The sequence below is a fragment of the Diorhabda sublineata genome, chromosome 1 (assembly GCF_026230105.1).
Source record: "Diorhabda sublineata isolate icDioSubl1.1 chromosome 1, icDioSubl1.1, whole genome shotgun sequence".
NCBI lineage: Eukaryota > Metazoa > Arthropoda > Insecta > Coleoptera > Chrysomelidae > Diorhabda > Diorhabda sublineata.
In genome coordinates, this window is record NC_079474.1 from 44,430,383 (window position 1) to 44,455,313 (window position 24,931).

The window sequence follows — 24,931 nt, forward strand, 5'->3', positions numbered from 1 at the left end:
TTAATCCGGCCCTGTTACTAACGTTTTGAATTCTGTGAGACCTATATTTTTAGAACTTAAAATAAAGAATAAAAAAAATTCTAATAAAAATCAAACTATGTCATTTGCTCTAAGGAATATCCATTTGCACTCTATGTACAGGGCGACAAATAAGACAGTAACAGGAACACAAATTGAAATGTTGCAAATAGTGCAACCTCGTGTTTTTTTGGGATATTATGACATTTCTTTCGCCATATCCTTCAGGGCATCTTGGACTATGAGGACGAACATCTGTATAATATAATAATCGTCTGATTAACCGCATTTTCCCAGTTTTCAGGCTTCACATTATTCACATCCTTCAAAAAGAACTGGTTAACATAACCGATTTCAAAAGAATTATTTTTTTTTCGAAACTTCTCATTTTGTCTGTGCCTACACCAGCTCAATTGGGTTTAGTTCGCTATGAGATATGGTGGAAATTCAACTACGATTCTCTGCAATTTCATCAATTACATATTTTTCCAATTTCTCTCTATGAAGAAAACACGCGGAACCGTAACGGGCAATTTTCATAAAAAGAGTTATATTTTACATAATTCTTTGAAAACATCAGCATTCATGTCCTCATTATAATCCCGCAGACTAGCAGCTCCTATATCAGGGCCAATTCCAATGAACCTTTTTCTCTATACAAAATTTCCTCATTCCACCCAAATATACCCAACGAATCTCTCTCTCTTATGGTAGTTACCACAACGAGTAGATAAAAACGTCAATAAACCACCTTTAACAAAACCTTTTGAAATTCCGATTTATGGAGCCTGTCTTCAACTTGTAACAGTTTCATTTTGCCATAATTTATTGGGTATGGGAATGTCCTTAATTTTTCCATGTTTCATCTATAGACAAAATATATTTCTTCTTTGGTTTCTCATTTCTTTTATAGGTAATTTTTTCTCCACACTGTAATATCATATCTTTCTATTAAATATACTTGCCGGAATGCTTTTTACAGCAAAAACCTAGTTCCCTAATAGTTTCTAAGGTGTGTTCGACTTGGGTTAATCCTTAATCTCGAGCTGAGAAAAGAACTTCTACGTCTATGCCTACTGTCGGAAATTATTTTCTAAATAAGAACGCATATACTTTCCTTCGAAGTTTTTCTTTTTATAAATGATTTCCCATTTGAAATTTTTATTTGCCACATTTTTCTTCCTTAAAAATTTTGTATATCGTATATTTACACACACCAGGCATACTACTAATTCCTCTGTGTCATAAACACTATTACATAAATGTTTCTCTGTAAATAATTTGAAACAATTAAATTTTGATGTTTATTAATTCACTGTTAAGGAACCGATTTTTCGACGTTTAGGTTTAGGTCTTGCATATCACACTAGAATTCACAATAGATTCGCTGCAGCGTGCAAGTTGCGACTAAACTGACTAAACTGACTGACTGACTAAAACACACAAATTGGACCTCCTAACCATATGGAATACCCTAAAATCACATTTTCGGTGAAATACGAGGATGTATTGATATCTAGTTAACTTAGACCAGTCGCATACGCAAACAAAATATTGCGTTACCATAGCAGCGAACAATAAATTATTAGAAGTGTCAGTGTAAAGTTTGACGTCAAAAAAGTAAACCAGAGTTACGCCATAAATTAAAAGCGTTAGGAGATAAGCAGATTTACGAAGATATGCTTAATACCCTTGGTGATCAATGTCCTTCGTATGCGACCGTGAAAAATTAGACTGCAAGCTTCAAAAGCGGTAAATTTTCCATTGAAGATGACGACCAGGGAAGGCCAGTTTCTGTGTCAGTCCCCGAAAATATCGATGCAGTTCATGACATGGTTTTATCAAACCTTCGAATTGGGCTAAAACGGATATCTGAAGCACCGAATATTTCATACGAACGTGTTCATCAAATAGTTCACGTCAATTTGGACATGAGAAAAATTACTGAGAAAATGGATCCACAAATGTTTAAATGTTGACAAAAAGCGTGCAAAGGTAGAAGCATCGCGTTCGATCGGTGCTCGATTTGAAATCGATGTAGACTTCCTAAACCGAATTGTTACTATCGATGAGACTTGGGTACATTTCTAAGATCCAGAAACACAGCAACAATCGATGAAATAGCGACACTCTGGTTCTCCAATACCTAAGAAGTTTCGTGTCCAAAAATCTGCTGGAAAAGTTCTTGCTTCAGTTTTTTGGAATTGCCATGGAGTAATCATGAATGATTTTTTGGATAAGGGTAGAACAATAACTGGTGATTACTATTCGACTTCATTGACCAATCTTCGAGAAGAAATTAAAGAGAAAAGACGCGGAAAGATATCCAAAGGTGTTTTGTCCCTGCACGCAAATCTCATGTTGCCATGCAAAAAAATTCGTGATTTAGGTTTGAATTTCTAAGTCACCCCCCTTATTTACCAGATTTGGCTCCGTCCGACTATCATCTTCTTTCCTCTACTGAAAAAAAGTTTAAAAGGTCGTAAATTTTCTTATAGCAAGGAGATAATAAAAATTGTGGAGGTGTGGTTTGCAGAGCAAGAAGAAATATTTTTTTTTTGAAAGGTCTAGAGACGTTGCAGGTTCGCTGTAATAAATGTATGCAATTAAGAGGAGAATATGTTGAGTAATAAAATATTTTGACATTGAAATTTTGTTTGGTTCTATAGTAGGCTAAGAATTTTTTAATATATCCTCGTATACTAGGGAAGAAATTGTTGCAAGTAAAATAAAACCAAATTCCTAACTTTTATTCGCATATGGATATTTATACATCATAAGGTACAACTTTGTATCCTTTTCCTATTGTTCTGTAGAGCTTATGGTTATAAAAGATCAATAAAAGCCCCAGAACTTGTAATTTGTACATTAATGAAAAATTCAGGAAATATTTAGATAATTCTGCAAGAATAATTAAAATAACTTTACTAATTTTGGATTAGTAATTAGGTTTCATTTGTCAAAAATAGTTTAGATAATTAGAATATTATTAATAAATCTCAAATTATTTTATTCTAACTAAAAGATGCCTATGAGACATGATCACTTCATTAAGATGAAGGGTCTTCAGCCTGGTAGATTTAAAGCGATTAACGTATCGGTAAACGGCAATTTTCGTCGGTATAAACGAAAAGGCCTATGCTGGCGTGTGTCCCTTCTAGCCCCACTACGGAACACTTGTCTGAATGGGGGTTTCCAACCAACATGGAGCCGCACATTTAAACAGTCTTAACCTATCTTGACGAACGACAGTGCGCCGACTGTACTTGCCAATACGGACTACACGCGTGCGGGATTTAGTTTGTTTACATTTAAAACGAAACTGAATATTTATGAAAATTTTCGTGATATGACTAAAAATTAGAGTTTTGTATGTGCGGAACAGTGAAATTAGTGAATGTAGAAGTGGAAAATAATGCGAAAATGAATTTTAAACATAGAAAATGTTTGCAGACATTGTGTTGTGCTGTTTTATTAGCTTATAGTACTCTTCTATTGTATCAAATTATAGGGGATGGAAACGCAGACGTTCAGAATAAGGTACACGATTATTATAAATAATATTTTCTACCAGCGCAACGGTTGTGTTCAAGAAATTAAAATTAATACTAAATTAGTTTTTCGATTTCCTGTTTATATATTTTATTATAAAATATTTGAGTTTTACTGAAATTGGACAGACAGTAATGCTAAAAAGTTTATTTTTGAAGCGTTTTTCAATTCGGTGTTTTCACTTTGTTTAATAGACTGATCAAATAATGGAGTTACTGATTTTTGCGCAATCAGCATAATGAAACAAGTTTTTCCCTAAATTATTTTTGTTTTCAACTATATATACTTTTAATTCGGTAATCTCTTTTGTACATATATATTTTCATCGCTTGAAAATAACCTTAGAAACGAATTTGTTGTCTCAAAAATTATTTCTTATATTGTAAATGTAAAAGTATAAACAAGAAAATAATTATATTAGTTATATTCCAATATAAGCCGGCTAGACGAGCTACTACGAGTCCGATGGTGAATTCAATGATTAAGTACCATGTTTTTCCTACTTAATCTTTGATTTCAGCCCATAAAAGTTTTATTGGTTTCAACTTTAATAATAGGGTGGCAATCGAACGCCTCATACTACATATTCAATATATTTATTTTAAAACGTCGCACATTGGGTAAAAAGGTCCTATACCCGCCAATAAATCAGGAACTCTATGTTGATCTATATGCCAAAGTTGATTATTATTAATAGGATGTGTTATCATTACAAATAAAACACATAGTTAATATTTTGAGCTTTATGTTAATTCAAAAAACGTTATCGTAAGATATAAATATTTTTTTCTAGTTGTTTATTTACGTGATTACATATCCATACAAAAAGCTACAGCTAATACATTTCTTCATCATCATCATCGCTTTCACTATCATCGTTGGCGTCATTAATGTTGTCAAAATCACAGTTTTGCAAAAGTCCCGGTCCTTTTAATAAATTCTTTGCTTCTTTAGGAAGGCACTAAATTTTTTTCTTTTGAAATTTTCACCTGACATAATTTGGTTCTCAAGCGACTTCTCAAATGTTTTTCTGTATCGACTCACACGTTTCGGAGATGTGCTGGTAATATCATCTAACACTTTTGAAGCTTGCGTTTGTCCAGTAGCTCTAAAACTCATTTGAGTGGCATAATTTAATACATTTATTTATGTAAACTCTATCAACTGTTTTGATTTTAGTCGTTTCGTTCGTTAGGAACTAGATTCAAATGGAATTTTTGAGCGACCTTTTTTCCTTTTAGGAGTCTCTACATTTTCTCTTATTGTAAATGAAATTGATGTTTTTTCTATCCTGAACTCTTCTATCCTGCGTGATTTCAGCGCTTTAAAAGCTCTTTACTTTCACATTGCGTTCGGTTCATTATTTCAGTTTTTAAATAATCAAATTGTTCATTAATTTCATTTTTATTTGAAATTCTGTGAATATTAAAAAGTTCTCTCCTTGATTTCTTTCCTGAAATAAAATAAAGATAAATTTAAAACGTACTTCTTACACTATCTATCTCATTCCATCAGTACACAGACAAAAATTTTTCTAAAAAAAAGTGCAAGAAAACTAAGCAATTTTGAAAAGCTAAAATAATACCAAATGTAATAAAAATTATTTGAAAACTTGAACTATATTGGAACCCAACTAAAAGCTTACATATATTTTGAAAAATGTTAAAATAATATTGTTTTATTTTCTTTTTTGTTTTAAATAATATTAACTAAATACATAAACTTTTGCTTTACTTTTGGTGCCCGATTGACAGGTTTGTTGCTAAGTCAAAAGTAACTATATTTTTCCCCACAATTGCAGCTAACATGCGATAAAAATTGTACCAAATCGATAATGTTGCAAGTGCGAGATTTTGCAAGAAACGATCAGCTGAACTTCATGTGCGCATGCTTTTTATCAAGAAATATTGCGCCTTGCATTGTACTGCATCATCCAAGCGGCCTTAATTTGATCAGTTTGGTGCAATTTTATTGCAAACAAGTTGGAATTATAGATACAATTCTAATTACTTCTGTGCACTGTGCACTTTTTTATATCTTCTTGGTCTTTTCTTAAATCTTCTTCTTAAATCTATTTAATAAGATAACAGCCACAAATACAAAGAAAGCTTAAGTTTTAGTCACTATCAGGTTGTAGCTACCTTGCATCTAACAATATACTTAGTATAGGTAAACATTTGTCCCGAAAAAATTCCAAGTAACCTTCTTAATGTCCAAATAGCTTAGAATTAAATTAATCTTTCCCAATATACCTGACTTTGGGAAAAACCAAAAACCTGCTACCTTATCTTTATTCCATACTTACATGAACCACTAGTTATATGTATTAGTGTCGATGGTAGTGGAGAGGTATTACAATAAAAAAAGCCTTTTTCCATACACACTTACAACAAATATAATTGTTGTTCTTGATAAATATTCAGGCGAATTTAGTAATTAATCCTACATAACAATTTTGAAATTAAATACAAAGAATGTAATTTAAATTTAAGTTACAAAAACTCTAAACGTTCCCTCAACAAAAAAATTGATTAACTGAAGAAATACGATATGAGATTAATTTAAATCGTCCACCTGCAGTCTGCTAGATCCCAGAGGGCGAAGATAAAAAGTGAACACAGGGGTGAAATTTTGATTCTCTTAAGATGCGGGTTGTGAAGTAGCATGTTTTCGATGTTGAAGTATATAAAAAAAGAATCACGTAAAGAATGCGTTTTGTCATTAGTATTCCGGCGATGTTACAAGATGCCGAGGTGTTTAGTTTCAATGCGCATATTAAAATGTGAATAATCATAGTTCTATGTCTTTTGTTGTATTATACTCAAGTAGAGTGTATGAGTATGTGTGGTCTATCTAAAGTCAATGTAAAGCGAGAAATAGTTAATCACATTGATGGAAAATGTCCCTTAATGATCGACGTACAAAATTTGCAACATTTTTGATATAATTTTCTGTAAATAATATTCATTTAGCTAGCTAATGTCAAACTAATGTGGAAGAAGGACAACTGCGCTTAAAGTTGACTACAAGTCAAGCTCCTATTTCTACTAAACTCTTGGTATAGTTTTTCCAATATCAATTGCAGATTATAAAAACCCTTTATTTAATCTACCATAAGCCTTGTTATAACTGAATATTAAATTGTAAAACGTGAATAGACGAGAAAAATATACCTGATTGTAAGGGAGTTTGGTTTAAACAGGGTACCAGACGTGACCTGAGCACTTTTTGTACCCCATTCGTTTATAATAACTTCGGTAGTCTTTTATCTGACGCAAATAATTTTGTCGCCATCTGACTTTCGTTAATATGTGAAATCTCGCGATAACCACGTTATCTACCTCTTGGCTCCAATCCTCTAAGACCTAGCGCTACATAAATTAAATTTTTTGGAACAGCTTGGTTGCTTTAAGGAACTCCAGAACTTTCTTGATTTCTGTCGGCTTCCTTGAGGTTAGGTTCCAGATTAAACAGTTAGTATACGGTAGTCTAAGTCTGTAAGGATGTGCTTGATAAACACAGAAATGTAACAACTTTGGCAAGCAGGACAAACGAAATCAAATAAGCGTTAGTAAGTGTTGTGTGGTTGATGCGAAGTCTTCTTATTGTAACAAATTATCTCCCACTCAAAAAATTTAGGCGACAAGTAGATGGGTGGATGTGATGCTGATGTACTGTTGATACTTATATCGCGCTAAGATGCTTGGATGATGTTTTTGAAGTGAGTTTTCAAATCATTGTCAAGTTAAACTAGGATTTTAGAAAAATTCTTGGAAGGTTCTTTGGTATGACGATCTGCAGAGTCGTTTCCAGTAATTCCAGTATGCGATTGATGCCAAATAAGAGAGTGTGTTACATCAAGGAAGATGTTATGAATATTTTGGACTATGGGTGGTCGGTGAATATGGTTTTAATTGACTACATGTACGGTAGAGAGTTATTAGATGTTTGTGAGGAGTAGAAATAAATTTGAAAGCTTGAAGGATGCCGTATAGTTTACCAATGTACACAATACATGATGAAAGTAAGCGGAAGATTATATTTCTAGGAATGCTTTCTTCACAAGAACACTAGGAGATTGATGTTTATTGTAAACTATAAGTGAGGTGTCGACTATAGGAATTTTTTGTGCCAAGGGAGAGGGCGAAGGAAGGGGGGAGGTTATAAAAACTTAATAACTGGTAATTGAGATTGTCACTGGTTTTAAAATTTGAAAATCTATATTGCTCCAAATAAGAGAATCAAATTAACATCTTACATCTTACATATATGTTCGAGATCCAGAGAGAATTGACAAAAATAGGAAAGTTTAAAATATTATATTAGAAGAAATTAAATTTCATTTCATATATGCAATTATAATTGAAGATCCATTACCATATCAGTGGATTATGAAAATTCGACACAATTTGGGTGTTTTGATTATTATTTAATGATTCGCCCTCCTCCAACACAGAGGGTGTAGTGGGATTTTGTTTTCCTAAATTTGTTCAATATTCATCAAATATGTGGATTCTTATATCTTATAAACAAATATATATTTTTCTTCCACTACTTTTTTGCTTGTTTCGCTTTTCCAAATTGTTAGCATTCATTCTTGATACGTGACAAAAGTCTATCCCCCTATCTTTACTTGGTTGATTTGACATTAGATAAAAACGGTTCATTATTATAATAATTTTAATGTTTACCTGTCAACCTGAACAAGTTCAGCAAATATATTTCAACTTTTTTTGGTACCTACCTGCCGTTTTATCTAATCTTAGGGATGATTTGTTATCCTTGATATTATTTGAAAAGCCCTTCAGGTAAAATTTGGGCTCGTGCTACAATTTGTGAAATGAAGATAAGTTCAGTTTTAAAAAAATTAAATTCTTCAGTCTATTTTAAGGTAGACAAAGCTTCTAAACATATAGACATCAAAAGTTATACTTTAGATGTATATAGATTTATAAAATTATTTTTTTTAGTTCATAATTTACGGATTGGGTGCTTGAACATTTTTGGACACATTTAGACGATTTGCAACGTATATAGTATCCAGTAATGCCCAAAAAGACGCTTCAGTAATTAGTTTTCATGGTAGCATAATTAAAAAAAAAACAACCAAACAAGCCTTATTAAGACTACTTATTACATATTGAAAAAGTCAAATTCTCTCGAATTTTAATAGGTTATTTCAAATTGATTTACCTCCTAATACAGGGCGAACTTTTGAATATATATATGAAAGAAGATATTCCAAAAAAATCAATCAACATCTGGTGTATGCGAGAAAGATCAAAACCAAGAATAATTAGGAATAAAAGCTTCTGGAAAAGTACAAAACATGTATGATATATATAATACAGCAGTATGACAATGGGAAATCAGTTATTGAAATTGAAATAGTTGTATTAAAGATTATTTTTTGCACGTGTGAATATGTGTTGGTTTGTTGTTATATTTTTATTAAAAGTCGTTAGTAAATCCGTTTTTTTATATCAACTTTTTTATTGATAAATAATATTGAGAAATAATGAGTCATAAAATACTTTTGACAAAGTGGATATCACTTTTGCTGTCAAATTCAGTCTCGTGAGATGAAAATTCATAATGAATTGAGTATCATTTAACATATTGTAATGAATAGATGTAGGTAAAATTGGTTCCTTGCGTGCGAGAATTTCAATAAATGACCATTCAAAAAACCATTTAGGATTTCTCTTACCTCCAGGCGAAAAAATAAAACTACCGTAGTGCTTAATAATATTTTTCCGATAAATAATTGTACAATTTGTCATAAAATATGTTCCTTTATATTTTACTTTTAATTAAGTACGTAAAAGTTAGAATTTGGATCTAATTTATGACCTTGTGGTAGCAACATATATTTTGAATACATTTCAGTATGTTAAGTCTTCCATTAACAAATATCTAGAAAGTCTACTTGGCAAATAAGTTTGTGCAACATCATTTGATTTTATTAAAGAAAATTGTTTTGATTTTCAGATATCTGTCAATGAACAAATGGATCCTAAACTGTATTACCACGACCGAAACCTCGCGGAAGACCGATCTCAAGTTGATTACGAACGCCCACAGGAAGTTGTCACTGAAATACCGACCGCTACCGCTACGGCCAAACCCCCTTCAGCAACTCTTCAAGACATATTTATTAGTGTAAAGACTACGAAAACGTACCATAATAAAAGGTTGCCCATCATTTTGAAGACATGGTTTCAACTCGCCAGAAAACAGGTAAAATTTGAAATAATTATTGAAAAAAATAATAAGTATGATGGAAGGTTATATTTTATGTCGATAAAATTGCTTATGATGATAATAATTATTGTTCATGATAGAATATTTAGGTTTAATCACGAGATGAGGTAAAACTATATACAGAGAAGAATTTAGAAGGGAAAGTAATAAGGAAAAAATTATTAAAAGTATAATTATTTTAAGTATAAGTATAATAATTATATAATTATTATAAGTATAATATAAAAGAGAAAATAGTAATAAGACAATTGATATTGGACATAGAGGGCAACATAAGATGCTGAGGAATGTGTAGAACAAAGAAACAAAGTAAAAGAGAAATAAGTAGACCGAACAAGATTGCAATAAAAAGAGAAGATGAAACAGAAAAAGCGAAAACTTCATAAACAATGTCGATTTCAACAACAAAAATCTCACAATAATGATTTTGTTGATTTCTGTCTCGTTTTAAGCATTTGCAAGATATTTCAGTTAGTTGGTAGTTTTTGTGGTATTTTTAACTGACGGAAGCTATGCCTAAAAAGGAGATAGGCTAAAAATTTGCTAACAAATGTAAAAAAATATATGCTTAATTGTATAACAAACAATTTTTAAACATTACTATATACAACGAACTTTCAAAAACTTAAAATGAGGCGCCTAGAATTAAAATTCACCAAGTTCATCTTGAGAAATCTTCGGAAAAATGGAAAAAACTGTCACAAACAGACCAATCATAAGAAATTAATAATTTTTTCACCAAAAAATCAATAATCAACAGTGATAATGTTTAATCATCGAGATCCCCAAAATAGTTTCATAAATGTTTGGGAAAATTTAAAATAAATATTTGGACTTGTGTCGGATTTTGATACTAAGATTGGGATTTGGCTTGATTTGAAACAAAAATAAGCTTATGCTCAAATGGTAAAAGCTATACTAAACAATCTTTATTGTTTTACTAGATCATACAATATCTGTATAAATTTCCTCATCAACAATAATGTTTTCAGTTTCTTCATTATCGAGATCTTCGGCTTCATTTTTGAGACCTTGGGCTTCTTAATTTTCCAAATTTCAATAAAATTTTAGAATCTCGTGGTTCCTCCACCCTTGTCCAAAGTGTTTTGTTAGCAGTTTCGCAACATACTTTATTTTTGTAGCTTTAACTCTAACCCCTTTTCTTGGATTTTGGGTTTATGTGAGACATACTAACCTTTGGTTTTGTGACAAGTTTCAGTTCTATAAAAGACTTCACTCTGGACCAGAATGTTATTTTTTTTTCTTCTTGCTCTTTTTTAGCATAATCCTATTTGATGGATTGAGCTTGAGGTGCCACAAGTTCGGATTTTTGTACTTTTTCAGCCGGGACAGTGACTCCAGCATGATGAACGGTTCCATGTTTCCCCAGAACCTTTTCATACTCTTCTGGCTTATGAATAGTGTCTTTCTTTTCTTTCCAAACATTTTGTTGAACATAAAGCATAGGGGGTAAACAACTCGCAGAGGATCATGGCTTGTCACATAACGAAACTTGCCGCTCCTTTTGGCCGATTTTGATTTGAATCTGAAAATGATGTAACTGCTTTTGAACTTGGCGGATATTCCAACGAAACCTCAAAATGCACTCTAGGATGTGGCGGGATTTGCAACAAAATAACAGTTGTATTGAATTCAGTATGAAAAAATCTATAAGAAACAATGTCAAACTCATCTTCGAAAAAATATGGACTTGGAGGTTTTTGATTCTAGGCACTGTCGTCGGCGCATGGTCTGCATTATGAATTATTCTCGCCTGCGATTGTTTTGGCGTTTCTATCGCTCTTCTAGCTGCCAATCTTTCTGAACGAACTCGTACCTGAAGAGGAGTTTCAGCTCCTCTCTATACACCTCGTCGCTCTGTTTGCTCTTTTCCTCTCAGCTTTGCATGAAACGACTAGAATAGAGAGAACAGAGTTTCTTATGTTTTTTTTCCATAAAAAGTATCCTGTTATGTATGTTTCTTCTAATACCTCAAAGAATATGTGTATAAAGTTTCAAGATTATCGTTTTCCCATGGAAGCGAACAGTCAAATTTACATTCACATTTATAATATTAGTAAGGATGTAATCAAAGCTGTTATTATTTGATTTCAATTCAGCGATTTGTTTTTTAAACGTTACATAAATTTTATGTATGTAATGTTTGTTTTTCTAATTATTGCTGATATTCACTTGACGAAAACTTGTATCATCTATTAACTATTTTTAGAAATTATCCTGAACTGTATGTGGTACTCATACATTAATTGAAATTTGTAATAATATTAACGAGTCATGAGAAAGTGTCGTTTGTTGGTCATCATTTAATAAAAATTTTTGAGCAAACCTAAATATTAAATTTGCTGTCGCTAAAAACATATTTCAATGACTTTCGTTATAATAATTATGGTTGTAATAGGCCAAAAGTGTCGAACAACTTAATGAGATCCGTAATCAACCACGAATAGTAAGTGGACCCAGAATAAACCGAACAAATATACTAAAATCAATAGCAACACCATTACTAACATACCAACAAGGTTGCAATACTCCTGTAGATATCGAAAAATGAACTGAAAAGAATATGCGGGGCTTTCAAAAAATCGGCGTGGACAGTTAATCAGGAGGACATTAAATTTATGATAGTTACACCGCAAAGAAAAAGAATAAACAGGTTTTCTTTCAACAGAACGTCCACATCTGTTTACTTGTAATATGTATTATGACAGCCGTTGTTTTATGTATTACTAATTTATCAGTTAATGATATATTCTTAATTTATAATATATAATAGTAAATCGTACACCAACAAAAGCTCTCGGTATGTAATAAATCTGTTTAGTGTTTCACTCTGAAATTTCCAATTTAACAGCGCTTTTGCGTCGTATCATTTAGAATCCCATCTGGTAACCACCCAGTCATTTCTTCGATCCCATTTCGGTGCCTTCAGCATTTTCGAGAAACTAAAAACGTGATCATTAGGACCTTAAATTTATCACCAAAAATTAATAGACTTTACCTGTTTTTCGGTACAGCTTTTGGCAGAATTGGCAGTTTGTTGGATTCATTAATAAGTATGATGATTTTTTTTTTAATTTAAACAAACAGATAATTAAGGTGTCTGTGAATTTGGACGGTTCAGTTACATGTGTTTGAAGCTAACAGAATACAATAACAGAACATTGTTCAGCAATAATAAATATGTAAAATTATCAAAGTTGATAAATTTTCATAATCAATTTCCAAGAAATTTGCTTTAAATGTTAAAACAATTCTCCACAATTTCATATTTGTATATAATATTTATTCGAAAGCACTTTCAAAGTAGGAATCAACCAGGGAAAATAAACCCCATGGGAACTTTAGTATCTACTTGTTTGATAACTTTGAAACGCAACATATTGTCCCTTTTCCATTTCATGGGGGTTGAGAATTTATGGTATTATGACCCTACATTCAATAAAAGCCCAACAATATGTTTTATGTGATAGATATATAATTAAACAGGGTGAGTTTATTATTGTACGCTTTTTTTAAATAATCGATTTAAACTAACATTTTTTCTTCTACTGTATTTATTTTTTGAATGGTGGAGACAGTGAATCAACGAGTCAACGAAGATAAATAAAGTTCATGATAATGATAACACCCCAAATGAAAAGTGTAATGAGAAGTTTGTCAATACAATTGAACGAAGAAAAGGCAATGAGCTCAGAACAAGTTCGAACGACGGTGACGAGGGAGAAAATCTGGAAGCGAGGATGACGCGGGAAAGTAAACAGTTGAAATAATGAGATCCCAAAAATACGAAACAATAATTAGACCAACAGTGAGCTACGGAGGCGACGTGAACTTTTAACAAAGCAGAGGAAGAGAAACTAGATATATGGGAAAGGAAAATACTCAGGACCTTACTAGGGTGTAAAAAGGAGGGAGATTTGTGATAATGAAATACGAAATTTATTTGGAGAATCAAGCAGAACTAAGCAAAATGATAAAATCCAAAAGAATAGAACGGCTGGACTATATACAGAGAATGCCAGATTTCGGAGTAACAAAAAAAAAGAGGCCAAGGAAAAGGTGGACCCAGAGGTAATTTTTACCAGTGAGAGAGAGAGGAATTCAGGACTGAAAAACGAAAGCGAAGCATAAAATAGGGAAAAGTGGAAGGGAATCACTTCCATGCTTTGCGCCTAAAAGGCCTGCGTGAAGTACGTATGTATATATATACATTTTATTTTTATTATTAGGAACGTGGCAATGAAACACCAAAGTAGACTAATTTTAATATATTTTCCGTGCTTTGGAATATTTATGTATTCATCGTCTGAGAAATAATTAATTGAGATTTTTGGTGGCTTTGAGTTGTATAAATTCTTGTCAAAATTTCAAATTCATAGGATTCAAAATTCAATATTCAAAGTGACGTTAATAGAAATATTTCAATTGATCAATTAATCAATATTTTCTACCTCTTCAATTTCTGTATTTTTGTTTGTAACTGTTGCCCCTAGATATTCAAATTGGGTTCATGTTCATTTTTATTGATGGTCTCTGTGAATTTATTTCCTTCGCCATATATTTCCTTTTCTACTCATTTATATGTAATCCATGTTGTCTTACCCTTTTCTATAACCTATGTAGGACGTTGCATATGTTCATTTTTTATCTAGTAGTAATATGAAGAAACATGACACAAATATGTGGTATGGGCAAAGTCGAAAAATCCAACCCTAAACAATATGCGTTTGATATTTTTTCCCGTCTGGATTTATCGGGTCATACAATAACCTTAGGAAAGGATGAATGGGTCTAAAAAGGTATATCTATATACCATAATCTTTTTCTTCGCCGAGAGTTGCAAAATGGTTTATGACAATATAAATATCGACTGCTACTTTATCAAAAGAGATATTATGTCATGTTCTCATTGAGTTTTAATTAGATTTATTCATCATATACATAAAAAAGAACTTTTAGTTGTTAAAGGCAAATAATCGGAACATAATAGATCTATCACAGTCTCTTATCGTAAACTTAGTTCATACGTAGTGGTTTCCTATCCCCCTCATTTCCCACGCTATATCGGGTACACCCATGGCTACCAATTACTGTAACAAATGAATAAATTCGATGTAGTTAGACGATTTCCCACCCGCAATCCTCCCTCACCCTTCTTTTCCCTTTAGTACATGTACGTGATTTCTAATGTAAATCTACATGACTTCCTGTTTATTGTACATGACCTATGTACGTAAGTAAGTGGGAACGGGGTTAGTTTATCAGGACCGAACTTTCAGGAAATAAGTGTAATACTACAAATAAAAAATTATGTATATATATATATATATATATATATATATATATATATATATATATACAAATCTTTCAGCTATCAAGGCGGATTGGTGCAAAGTGTTTGGTATAGAACTTATTATATCCTTATTTTCCAATAACATACTCTAGAACTTAAAAAACTTAACTTAAAAAATAATAGTTGATATACCACAAAGTTACTATAGGACACGCGCCATTGTCTGTTGTTCTAAAAGGTTTCAACGATAAAATCTTCACGTTTGATACCACGCTCAACAAATACACTGCGTTTAACCTTAAGATTTACCTTTTAAGTTGGTTGAATGTGTTTGTTTTTTCATGCCGAAAACCATGTGTGAAGAAAAACAGGAGCGACGTATCAATCTCAAATTTCTTATTAAATTGAACAAAACTCCGACTGAGTGCTATAACTTGTTTCAAGAGGCCTATGGGGACGATTCTCTATCTCGTGCGCGTGTTATTGAGTGGTGCTTTAGTGAGAACCGACAGAGCACTGAAGATGACCAGCGCCCAGGTGGTCCTGTGACTGTTTCAACTCCGGAAACAGTGACCAAAATCAATCAAATTGTGCGTATAGATCGTCGAATGAGCATCCGGATGATTGCCGAGGCAGTAGACGCCGATAAAGAAACGGTTAGAAAAATTTTACTCGAGGAATTACACATGACAAAAGTCTGTGCCAAAAAATCTGACTCCTGACCAAAAGCTTTTGCGTCAACGGTTTTGCTGAGATTTCCTTGCAAGGTTAGAAAGATTAGAAAAAGATCTGTTTTGGAAGCGACCCGATTTGAGTAAAGCGGTAAAGCAAAAAACAGAAGGCACTGACCAAAGAAGACTTGCAGCACTGCTTCGAGCAATTGAAAAAACGTATGGAAATGTGGGTGGTGAGGGAAAGGGAGTATATTGAAGGGGAGCATTCGAATGTAGAATAATTTTTATAATAAAACCTTTTTTAGTAACCAGTCTCGTTATTTAATAGCCAGACCTCGTACTTATAGATATTTTTTGCAGTTACGCTTTCATGATGACTAGGAATGTTTACAAGAAACATAAAAACAAGTAAAATGCATAATTGTTGTAAATGCAGCTCGTTTTACGCAATTTACACATTTTTTTTATTTATGATATGATCATGAAAATATAATGTCACAGATATATATATTCATAAATAATGCTTTCATTATTGGTTTTCTTGATGTCGTTCACTTTTAGATTGAAATGGAATTTTTATGACGAGAAAATTAATTTTGAACGTATGTAGAATATAAATCGATAGTTCTAATTGAAAGGCCGAAACAGATCATTTCGATGTAGTTTTTGTTACTTTTAACAACAGTAAAATTCAAAACCATTCCTAATAGCTTTGTTTGCGGCTCACAAATTGAATCGATCTCGACCCACTTGATTGCGAATCCAATATCTATCTAATTATGAAGTGGTTTAAGATTTTAGTCTGCCTCGAACGATTTTACGATCATAGAAAAAGTTTATATTCGTTAAAACCTTTGAACTATAAACGACTCTTAATGATCCATCAAACAGTTAATTGAATTTATATGTACACTGCGCATAAACAAATGAATCGAATCTTTAGTCCTATAACTGCTAGAACCTATACGGAATCATTAACGAATGGAATTGATGTGACAAACATGGAATTAAATTCAGAACTGAGCGAACAGCGATCTAGAAAATGCACAAGCGATTATTTCCCTCATGCAGAATCAACCTTAGGACCGTTTTAGGCCGTTTTTTTGTCAACATCCGATCGCTCCGTGCAGGGCATGCGCTGTAGTTGACTGCGAAGCTTTCGCACTACACATTATGCCATTGTTGATATTCAGGCGTCAGTCGGCGTTGTGTTACAACCACGTAAACCTGTCCGCTATTATTGATGCTCCCGCCAAGTGTGAATTACGAAGTGTGATTCGTTTTCTACAGGCTGAAGGCCATAGTGCTGCAGAATTAGTCGTGTGTATGGGGTAAACTTTATGAGTAATGGTGTTCAAAGTTTAAAGTAATGACCTTAATGATTTGCATGATGAAGGGGGCCAAGTATGCAAATCTGTCGTTTCAGATGACCTGGTTCAACGAGTTGGCAGAATGGTTAAAGAAACCGCATTACTGCTTTGTTTACGGAATTTACAGAAGTTTCAAGGTCTGTTTTGCACTCTACTTGAATTCATTGGAGGCAATTTTCTTTGAAGAGGGTATTGAAAAGCTCGTCCATAGATATGACAAATGTCTCAATCTCTTCGGATATTATTTCGAAAAGTAAACGTGTACCAAGCTTTTGGTAATGAAATTATTGTTCTATATGGACTTGTCTTTTATTTATAGCCTATCGGAGGTTGAATAAAAACGGCCCTCGTGGTTTCTTTAATGTAAACCTCACTTTTTAAGGTAGATGAAATATGGGAAGCTTCTTAATTTAAAAAAATTATAATTATTTCATAGGATGGATACACGTTTGATGAAATTTGTAACGTTACAAAATTAGATTGTGTGGGGTTAATGAAAGTGGATCGTCCTATAGAAGAGTCCTTGGTAGCAAAGTATTAAATAAATTTATGATATAATTTCATTTCATCTTACGCGCTATGTAACTATTTCAAAATCAAGATTCAACAAATAATTTTCAATAATAATAAAGTGTTAAAATATTACAATTACATCATAAACTACATTAAAATTACTATAATAAATTTATTTCGTATCATTGTTTGTTTCTAATATTTCTAATAGTGTAACTTAATGCTACGGTTCATTTGAATGCCAATCTCGTCAGGAGCCTAATCATAACCTGAAATAGTTCCCTATACACCAAACATCAAGTGGTTTTCGACACATTCAACCAATGGAACTGACAAAAACAAAACTCATCGTCTGTAACAATGAACATAAATTTCGTCGTACGTTGTACGCGTGCATTACCCGTGGGAAAAGTTCTTTCGCCCTTTTCAGTTGATCTTCCCCTGCGAACATTATTGATGATCGTAGAACGCCGGTGACCTACTGGCGAAGGGCTGAAATTGAATTAGTAACACTGATCCGTTTTTAAGAAGGTGATTATGTCTTGTTTTAGAAAACTTGTAGACCGTTTAGTGAAAAGAAGCGAATAACTATTGACAAATTTAATTAGAAATATTCAAAATATATAATTAAAGCTATATCAATCTCCTATCTTAAAATATAAACATTTATACAACAAAATAGTGTACTAATATTGTTGTAAATCCTTTTAAATAAACGTATTACATACAGGTTTATTTGAATTAAATCAGTTATTCAAATAAATGCATTCCTACAATTTCTTTTCAAATATTTATCTCGAAGGAACCTTTTTACTTATCTTATCCCGAAAGTTTGAATTAAGATTTGTTCTTACCAGGTAGATAGGTTCAAAATTTTAAAACTATACTAATGGTCTAATATAAAAGATTATGCTCTTGAAAGATGCAAACACTGATTAGAAATTTGATATTCACAAACATGGCCTTTAAATGAATTCCAAAACGTATACGGACATATCATGGGCGCAACCAAAAATTATCGATTTGGAATACCACAACTGTGGTATTCTAAATATATATATTTATATTCAGTTTATGGAGGAAGTTCAGGAAACAAAAAAAAACTCAAGAACCGGAAGACGCCTGGCATTGATAATATAAACAATGAACTTATTAAGTACGGAGAAACAGAGTTACAAAAAGAACTCACGCGACTATTCCAGATGAATGGAAATCGAGTGTATCCCTACCGATACACAAAAAAGGAGGAAAAAGAGATCCGAATAATTTTAGGAATATAACTTTGCTCTGTTCGGTTCTTAAACTTTTTACTAAGATATTGGCAAATAGAATAAGGAATAAGGTACCAACTTCCGAAAAACAACAAGGATTCAGGTCTAATAGATCAACAGTGGACGCAATATCCATAGTTCGTCAGTTAGTGGAAAAGTAGATAGAATTCAATAAACCCATGTTTGTCTGTTTTTTTTTGACTTCACCAAAGCATTTTATAGAATATGCCTGGGAGACGTGATTAGGAGTCTTGAGAAAAACAACATAGACTATAAGTACCAACGAGTCATCAAAGAACTTTATACCGGAACCAGATAAAATAGAAGAACATAACTGTGCTTGAGAAAACACGAAGTAGGAAATTAACAGATTGAAGAATGTTAACCTAAAGTAATTATGTAATTTTCTTCATAGAGGTTATTTAAAAAGAATTACCAGAAGAATAATATCTTCCATGATTCTCTTAGTATTTGGTCAGGATTAGCTTCTGCTATTCCTTTTCTAAGTTTATATAACATCAGTTTTATTTCCCTCTTTTTGGTGTTTGAATGGCTCTATTTAGATTTATGTAGTATATGCGCTGGCATTAAAAGACCATTAAAAAGGCAAAATGGGATTGCGACGAGGAAGTTAAAACTCGGATAGCAATTGCAAGTTCCTAATCCGCCAAGAAGTCTTAAGCCTTAGATTGAGGGTGATAAAATGATATATTTTGCCAATCCTTTTGTATGGTGTGGAGACGTGATCCTTAAACAGAATAGAAGCAATCAAAATGTGGCTGTTGCGCAGACTTGTGGGGAGCCCATGGACCGAACACATGACGAATGAAGGGTGTGAAGGCTGGGGAGAGCGGGTGTGAAGAGAGAACTAATTAAACAACGAAAAGTATCTTATTTGGGACACATTCTGCGAGGACCGAGATATTCAGCTCTCAAGCTCATACTGACGGGAAAGATCGACGAAAGGAGAGGATCAGGGCTTAAACAACATTCTTGGCTTCGGAATATAGGAGATTGGTGAGGCATTCAGGGTGAAGCAACGATTATTTGCCGTGCAAAAGAGGGATGCCTTCAAATAATAGATTAGGAGTTTTGGACAAGAAAACACCTAGCAAAGTGTATGGTACTTGAAGAAGTACTACTGTTTTTTGAGAATTTCTGTCCAAACCAGATTCTTGTATTCACTTCAGAAACAATAAAACTTAATTATTTAATTAAATTAATTTGGCACTAAGTGAATTTTTACCCTAAATTATGTCTCCTGGGCCTACCACTTGTAATTTACGCATAAAACGGTTTAATTTGATTCGTTACACAATTAAACTGTCCAAGTTTCTTCTCCTAATGTTGGCCAAATATTATTATGGTAATTATATCTCGCTCGGCTCTTTCGATAATAAATCAATTCATTAATATCCATTGAAATTTTATTTATTCGGTGATCGATTAATGTGTTTTCCATAATTGATATCCAAAGTAAAGTATAGATGTGATTAATGAACAGAAATAATCGTAATTGCGGTGTGATTATATTCTGAAACTAACGAAACATTGTTCGTTGGTCATTATCAGTAATTTTACATGCTGATTTTTCCATAAATTATAATTTTATAGACTGACATTATTAATGATCAATTTACAACTATTTTAAAACGGTTTAAAAATTTGAAATCGAAAAATAATCACAAAATTTTAGCAACAAAAATACTTCCGAAAAGAACTAAGACGAGAAATTTGAAGAAATATTCATCATCGGAATGGAATCGCTATTTTATGCTTGTTTGTATTTATTTTACGTACACGTATTTTTATAGAGTTGAAACTGGCAGTTACAGGAATCAGATGAACACGGAAAATTCAGAGCTGAAGCCATCAACGAGTTCTTCACTATCAAAACCAAATTAATTTTCATGGACCCCCGCTTACGATTATGGACCACCCCCATTTTTTGTCACGTCCAAGGTAGATCCTTGATTTTAGCCGTAGATTATCCGCTTTCGACCAATTCCTGTTAGTTTGAGTCACATATTGAAATCAGTGAAGAAAGCATATAAAAAAGTTATAACCAAAAAATTTTCATGCATTTCAATAACAATTCAACATTCTGTTGATATAATATTGTGATTATTCACTTTATTTATAAGATGATTCAAAATTCGTACTAAAACATTTGTCATCTTGCTCAAATTTCTATATGTTATGAAGTGAATAGGAAAAAGTAGTTGAGGAGGGTAATAACTAAAACTGATTCATACATATGAAACATCTATTTTCAATAATATTCTAGTTTTGTTTTGGCGTGGAACCTATTTATTTAAACTGCACTATCTAGACTTCAAGTTGACTCACGATGTAAAAATAACAGGACGATAAACTTTGTCAATTATTTGTTGTAAGATTACTTAAATTTATTTATTTTATCGATTTCTCATGGTGTTTATCAATGTCACGATAAATTACATTGACAAAACTGCCGATATCTCCTTATTCTTTGGTAAACTTTACAGTTCTTTCGAATGTTTACTTGTGTTGTGATATGGAAGTCTAATCTCATGTTGATCATAATATCTATACAAGCAAAATCAACAAAACTATATTTCCCTCAGTAATTGCTAGAATTATTATAGATGTCACAGAATTATTTCAACTTATAGAAATTGGAGACTTGTATAAATGAATATTATAAATTTTTAATTAAAAATAAATAATAGTTTGTGTTCAATTCAATAATCGAAATAGATAAGACTGATTATTTTCAAATTCTCTAGATGACATAGCATAAAATTGCAATTGAAAAAACATGTTTACATAGCGAAACAACAGTATGAATCATCTTTTCACATCTAATTTCTAATGTACCGTATCTACTTCACACTATTAAATAATTTCTAGATCTTTGGAATATTTTCATTACGCATATAATATGTTTGAATATAAAGATCAGCAAAATGAAAAAACATTCATAGGGAATTTGAAAGCTGAAATAATCGTCATCATTGTAGCCACTGGAGCTTAAGGTGTTGAGGTGTAATATTTTATTTTTGTATGAATTTTGCCTATTACTTCCCGTTTTGTGCGATAGCTTTAACTTCCTTCTATGCCTCATTTCTTCTCTTCAAATTTTCCAATAGATATTATCTCTGTTTCATCTATCTTTTTTTATAATGAATTCGCTTCCATTATCTTTTTTGCCCGTCGTCTGTTGTTATTAATTCTTGGCCAAACTACGTCAAATGTTTTTCTTAAGTTGTCACTATTGATTCTATTGAAATTTCGTCTATTATTACTTCCTTTCTCATGTTGTCTGTTCTTGTAATCCTTTTTATACCTCATAGATATTCAATTTCTACAGCTTATATCTTGTTGCTTCGTGAGTGTCTACTTCAAAATGTATTATTGTTGCTGATATATAGAGTTTTTTTTTCCATATATATATATATATATATAGTATAGTTTCATAGCCGTTTCTTATTGCTCGTTAATTTCTTCTTCCTTTTTCTTTATCTCGTATCATTTTTCCAAGATATTAAAAACTTTTATGTCACCCTTATCTTTGTTTTGTCAATTTCTCAATTTTTTTATGTCCTGTTTCCTCTATTTTTAGATTTTGTTGTTAAAGGCCATTCATGAAACACGAATTTTATGACTTTTGAGCCCCTTGCTCCGTGTTTATCTCAGGTTGTCACATTTTTATAATATATATTATAAAATAATATTATATATTATAATTTTTACTTCGCTTAGTTTTAACCTTTCCTTGGTTATTAACTCTTCCAATTCTACATTGTTTCCTACATTGTATACTGTCAAATTTTTTTTACAAATATAAATTTTAGATGAGGAGTCACCCATAAATTACTTCACAATAGTTTTAGAGCTTTTAAACCCCTCCCCAAGTCCTTGTCACAGGTTGTGACATTTTTATAATCCCCCTTCAAATATGACGTTACAGATTTTTAAATTTATGCATGTATTTGAAAATAAAAAAGAGAAAACAACTCTATCTCCATTTTCTAATCTAATATTTTTATTAAAAAATAATCTAATAAAATGAATATAAAGTCTTCTATTTAAGATAAACAATTCATGAACGAACGATTTTTTATAGTTTATTCGGTGATACCCTCCCCATTAACGTGCGACGTAGTTCATGGATAACCCCTAATTGTTCTTTGTTTAATTCTTATATCCTTTATCGTGAGTATGATGTGATCAATATTTCCTTTCCTTTTCTCAAATCATACTAAGACTTACCTAATTCTGGTTTTGCCACTTCTTTTAGTCTATTATTCAGTAATATGTCATAAATTTGGTGACGATGCTTCATAAGATTATTTCTTCTTATTTCTGGCAGTCATCCTTCTGCGATTCCTTGATCCACTGTATTTGTTATCAATGAACTTTTTAAACTGTGTATTCATTTTTGAATCCGATTTATTTTCACCGTTTATTTTTTAATTTCAGTATTCAGTTAGCATAAAAATTAAAAACAAGTTCACAAGCGTTTTTTAATTAAATTAAAATAAGTGTCTCTTAATATTCTCAACATTTCAAAGAATAACGTCATAAATTGAAACCCATTAGGGTGTATAAAAAAGTAACTGTAGCAAGTACATTTTTTTTCGAGTGTCTGCTCGTTACTGGGTTTGGAGAGTAGAGCCCTTGAGTAAAAACAGACGTCGGTGTTTCTGTCGTTCTCGTGTTTTTCATCACTTGCCGCTACCAAAAAATGTATTAAAGTTCAGAGTCTTAAGTCTTGTAGAGTAGGTTCTGTATGTGTGACTATTACAAATAATAAACATATGGAGATGAAAAGAGAAGCTCTCATAAGCGTGCATGTTATCATTTTTAAAAATAAATATATTATTTATATAATAAGTAGTTTATTTATCCAAAGTCACCAAAATTTCTCATTTACAAAAATACTTGTAAAGACTTTTATTTTATTTGAAAAAAAAAATCAACGTCGAACAAAGAAATCTGGTTTAAAAAGTACAGAACATAATTTTCTTATTAGTTTCTTCTTCTCGTCGTCGCTACTAGAAGTTATGGAAGATTTGAGTGTATAAATGGGAAATAACCACGTGCTTCAAAATTAAACCAAATAAATTTTTAAGTATAGTGCAGTGAAGGTACAGACGTGACATCCAATGAATTAAAAAGAAGTTGTTTATAAAAAAATTTCGATTTGAATGGAAGTGATTGGATAGCTTTCCGCGTCTTTTCTCTTTAATTTTTTCCCGTAGAGTGGTCAGTAATGTCGAATTGTAATCTTCAGCTATTGTTCTACCTTTATCCATAAAATCAATCATGATTACTCCATGGCAATCTCAAAAAACTGAAGCAAGAACTTTTCTAGCAGATTTTTGTACACGAAACTTCTTAGGTCTTGGAGAACCAGAGTGTCGCCATTCCATTGATAGTTGCTTTATTTCTGGATGGTAGAAATGTACCCAAGTCTCATCCATATTAATAATTCGGCTTAAGAAGTCTACATCGTTTTCAAATCGAACACAGATGGAACGCGATGCTTCTACCTTTGCACGCTTTTGGCCAACATTCAAAGCAGCAATTTTTCTCATGTCCAAATTGACGTGAACTATATGATGAACGCGTTCCTATGAAATATTCAGTGCTTCAGATCAGATCCGTTTTAGCCCAATTTCATGGTCTGATAAAATCATGTCATGAACTGCATCGATATTTTCGGGGACTGACACAGAAACTGGCCTTCCCGATCGGGCATCATCTTCAATGGAAAATTTACCTCTTTTGAAGCTTGCAGTCCAATTTTTCACGGTCGTATACGGAGGACATTGATCACCAAGGGTATTAAGCATATCTTCGTAAATCTGCTTACCTCTTAACCCTTTTAAATACAGGTACTTGATGATGGTTCGATACTCCAATTTTTAGATTAGATAGATACATCCTCGTATATAAAAAAATGTGCAG

General features: G+C 32.2%; 1 protein-coding gene across 1 annotated transcript in view; it reads left to right on the forward strand.

Annotated features, from left to right (window-relative positions):
- The first annotated feature begins 3,127 nt into the window (after positions 1–3,127).
- The window catches only part of LOC130450956 (fringe glycosyltransferase), a 153,759-nt gene continuing 131,955 nt past the window's right edge, over positions 3,128–24,931 (forward strand). The window contains exons 1-2 of the mRNA XM_056789714.1: positions 3,128–3,558; positions 9,562–9,810. Coding sequence (XP_056645692.1) covers positions 3,391–3,558; positions 9,562–9,810 — 417 coding nt within the window. The 5' untranslated portion in view covers positions 3,128–3,390. The remainder of the gene's footprint in view (positions 3,559–9,561; positions 9,811–24,931) is intronic.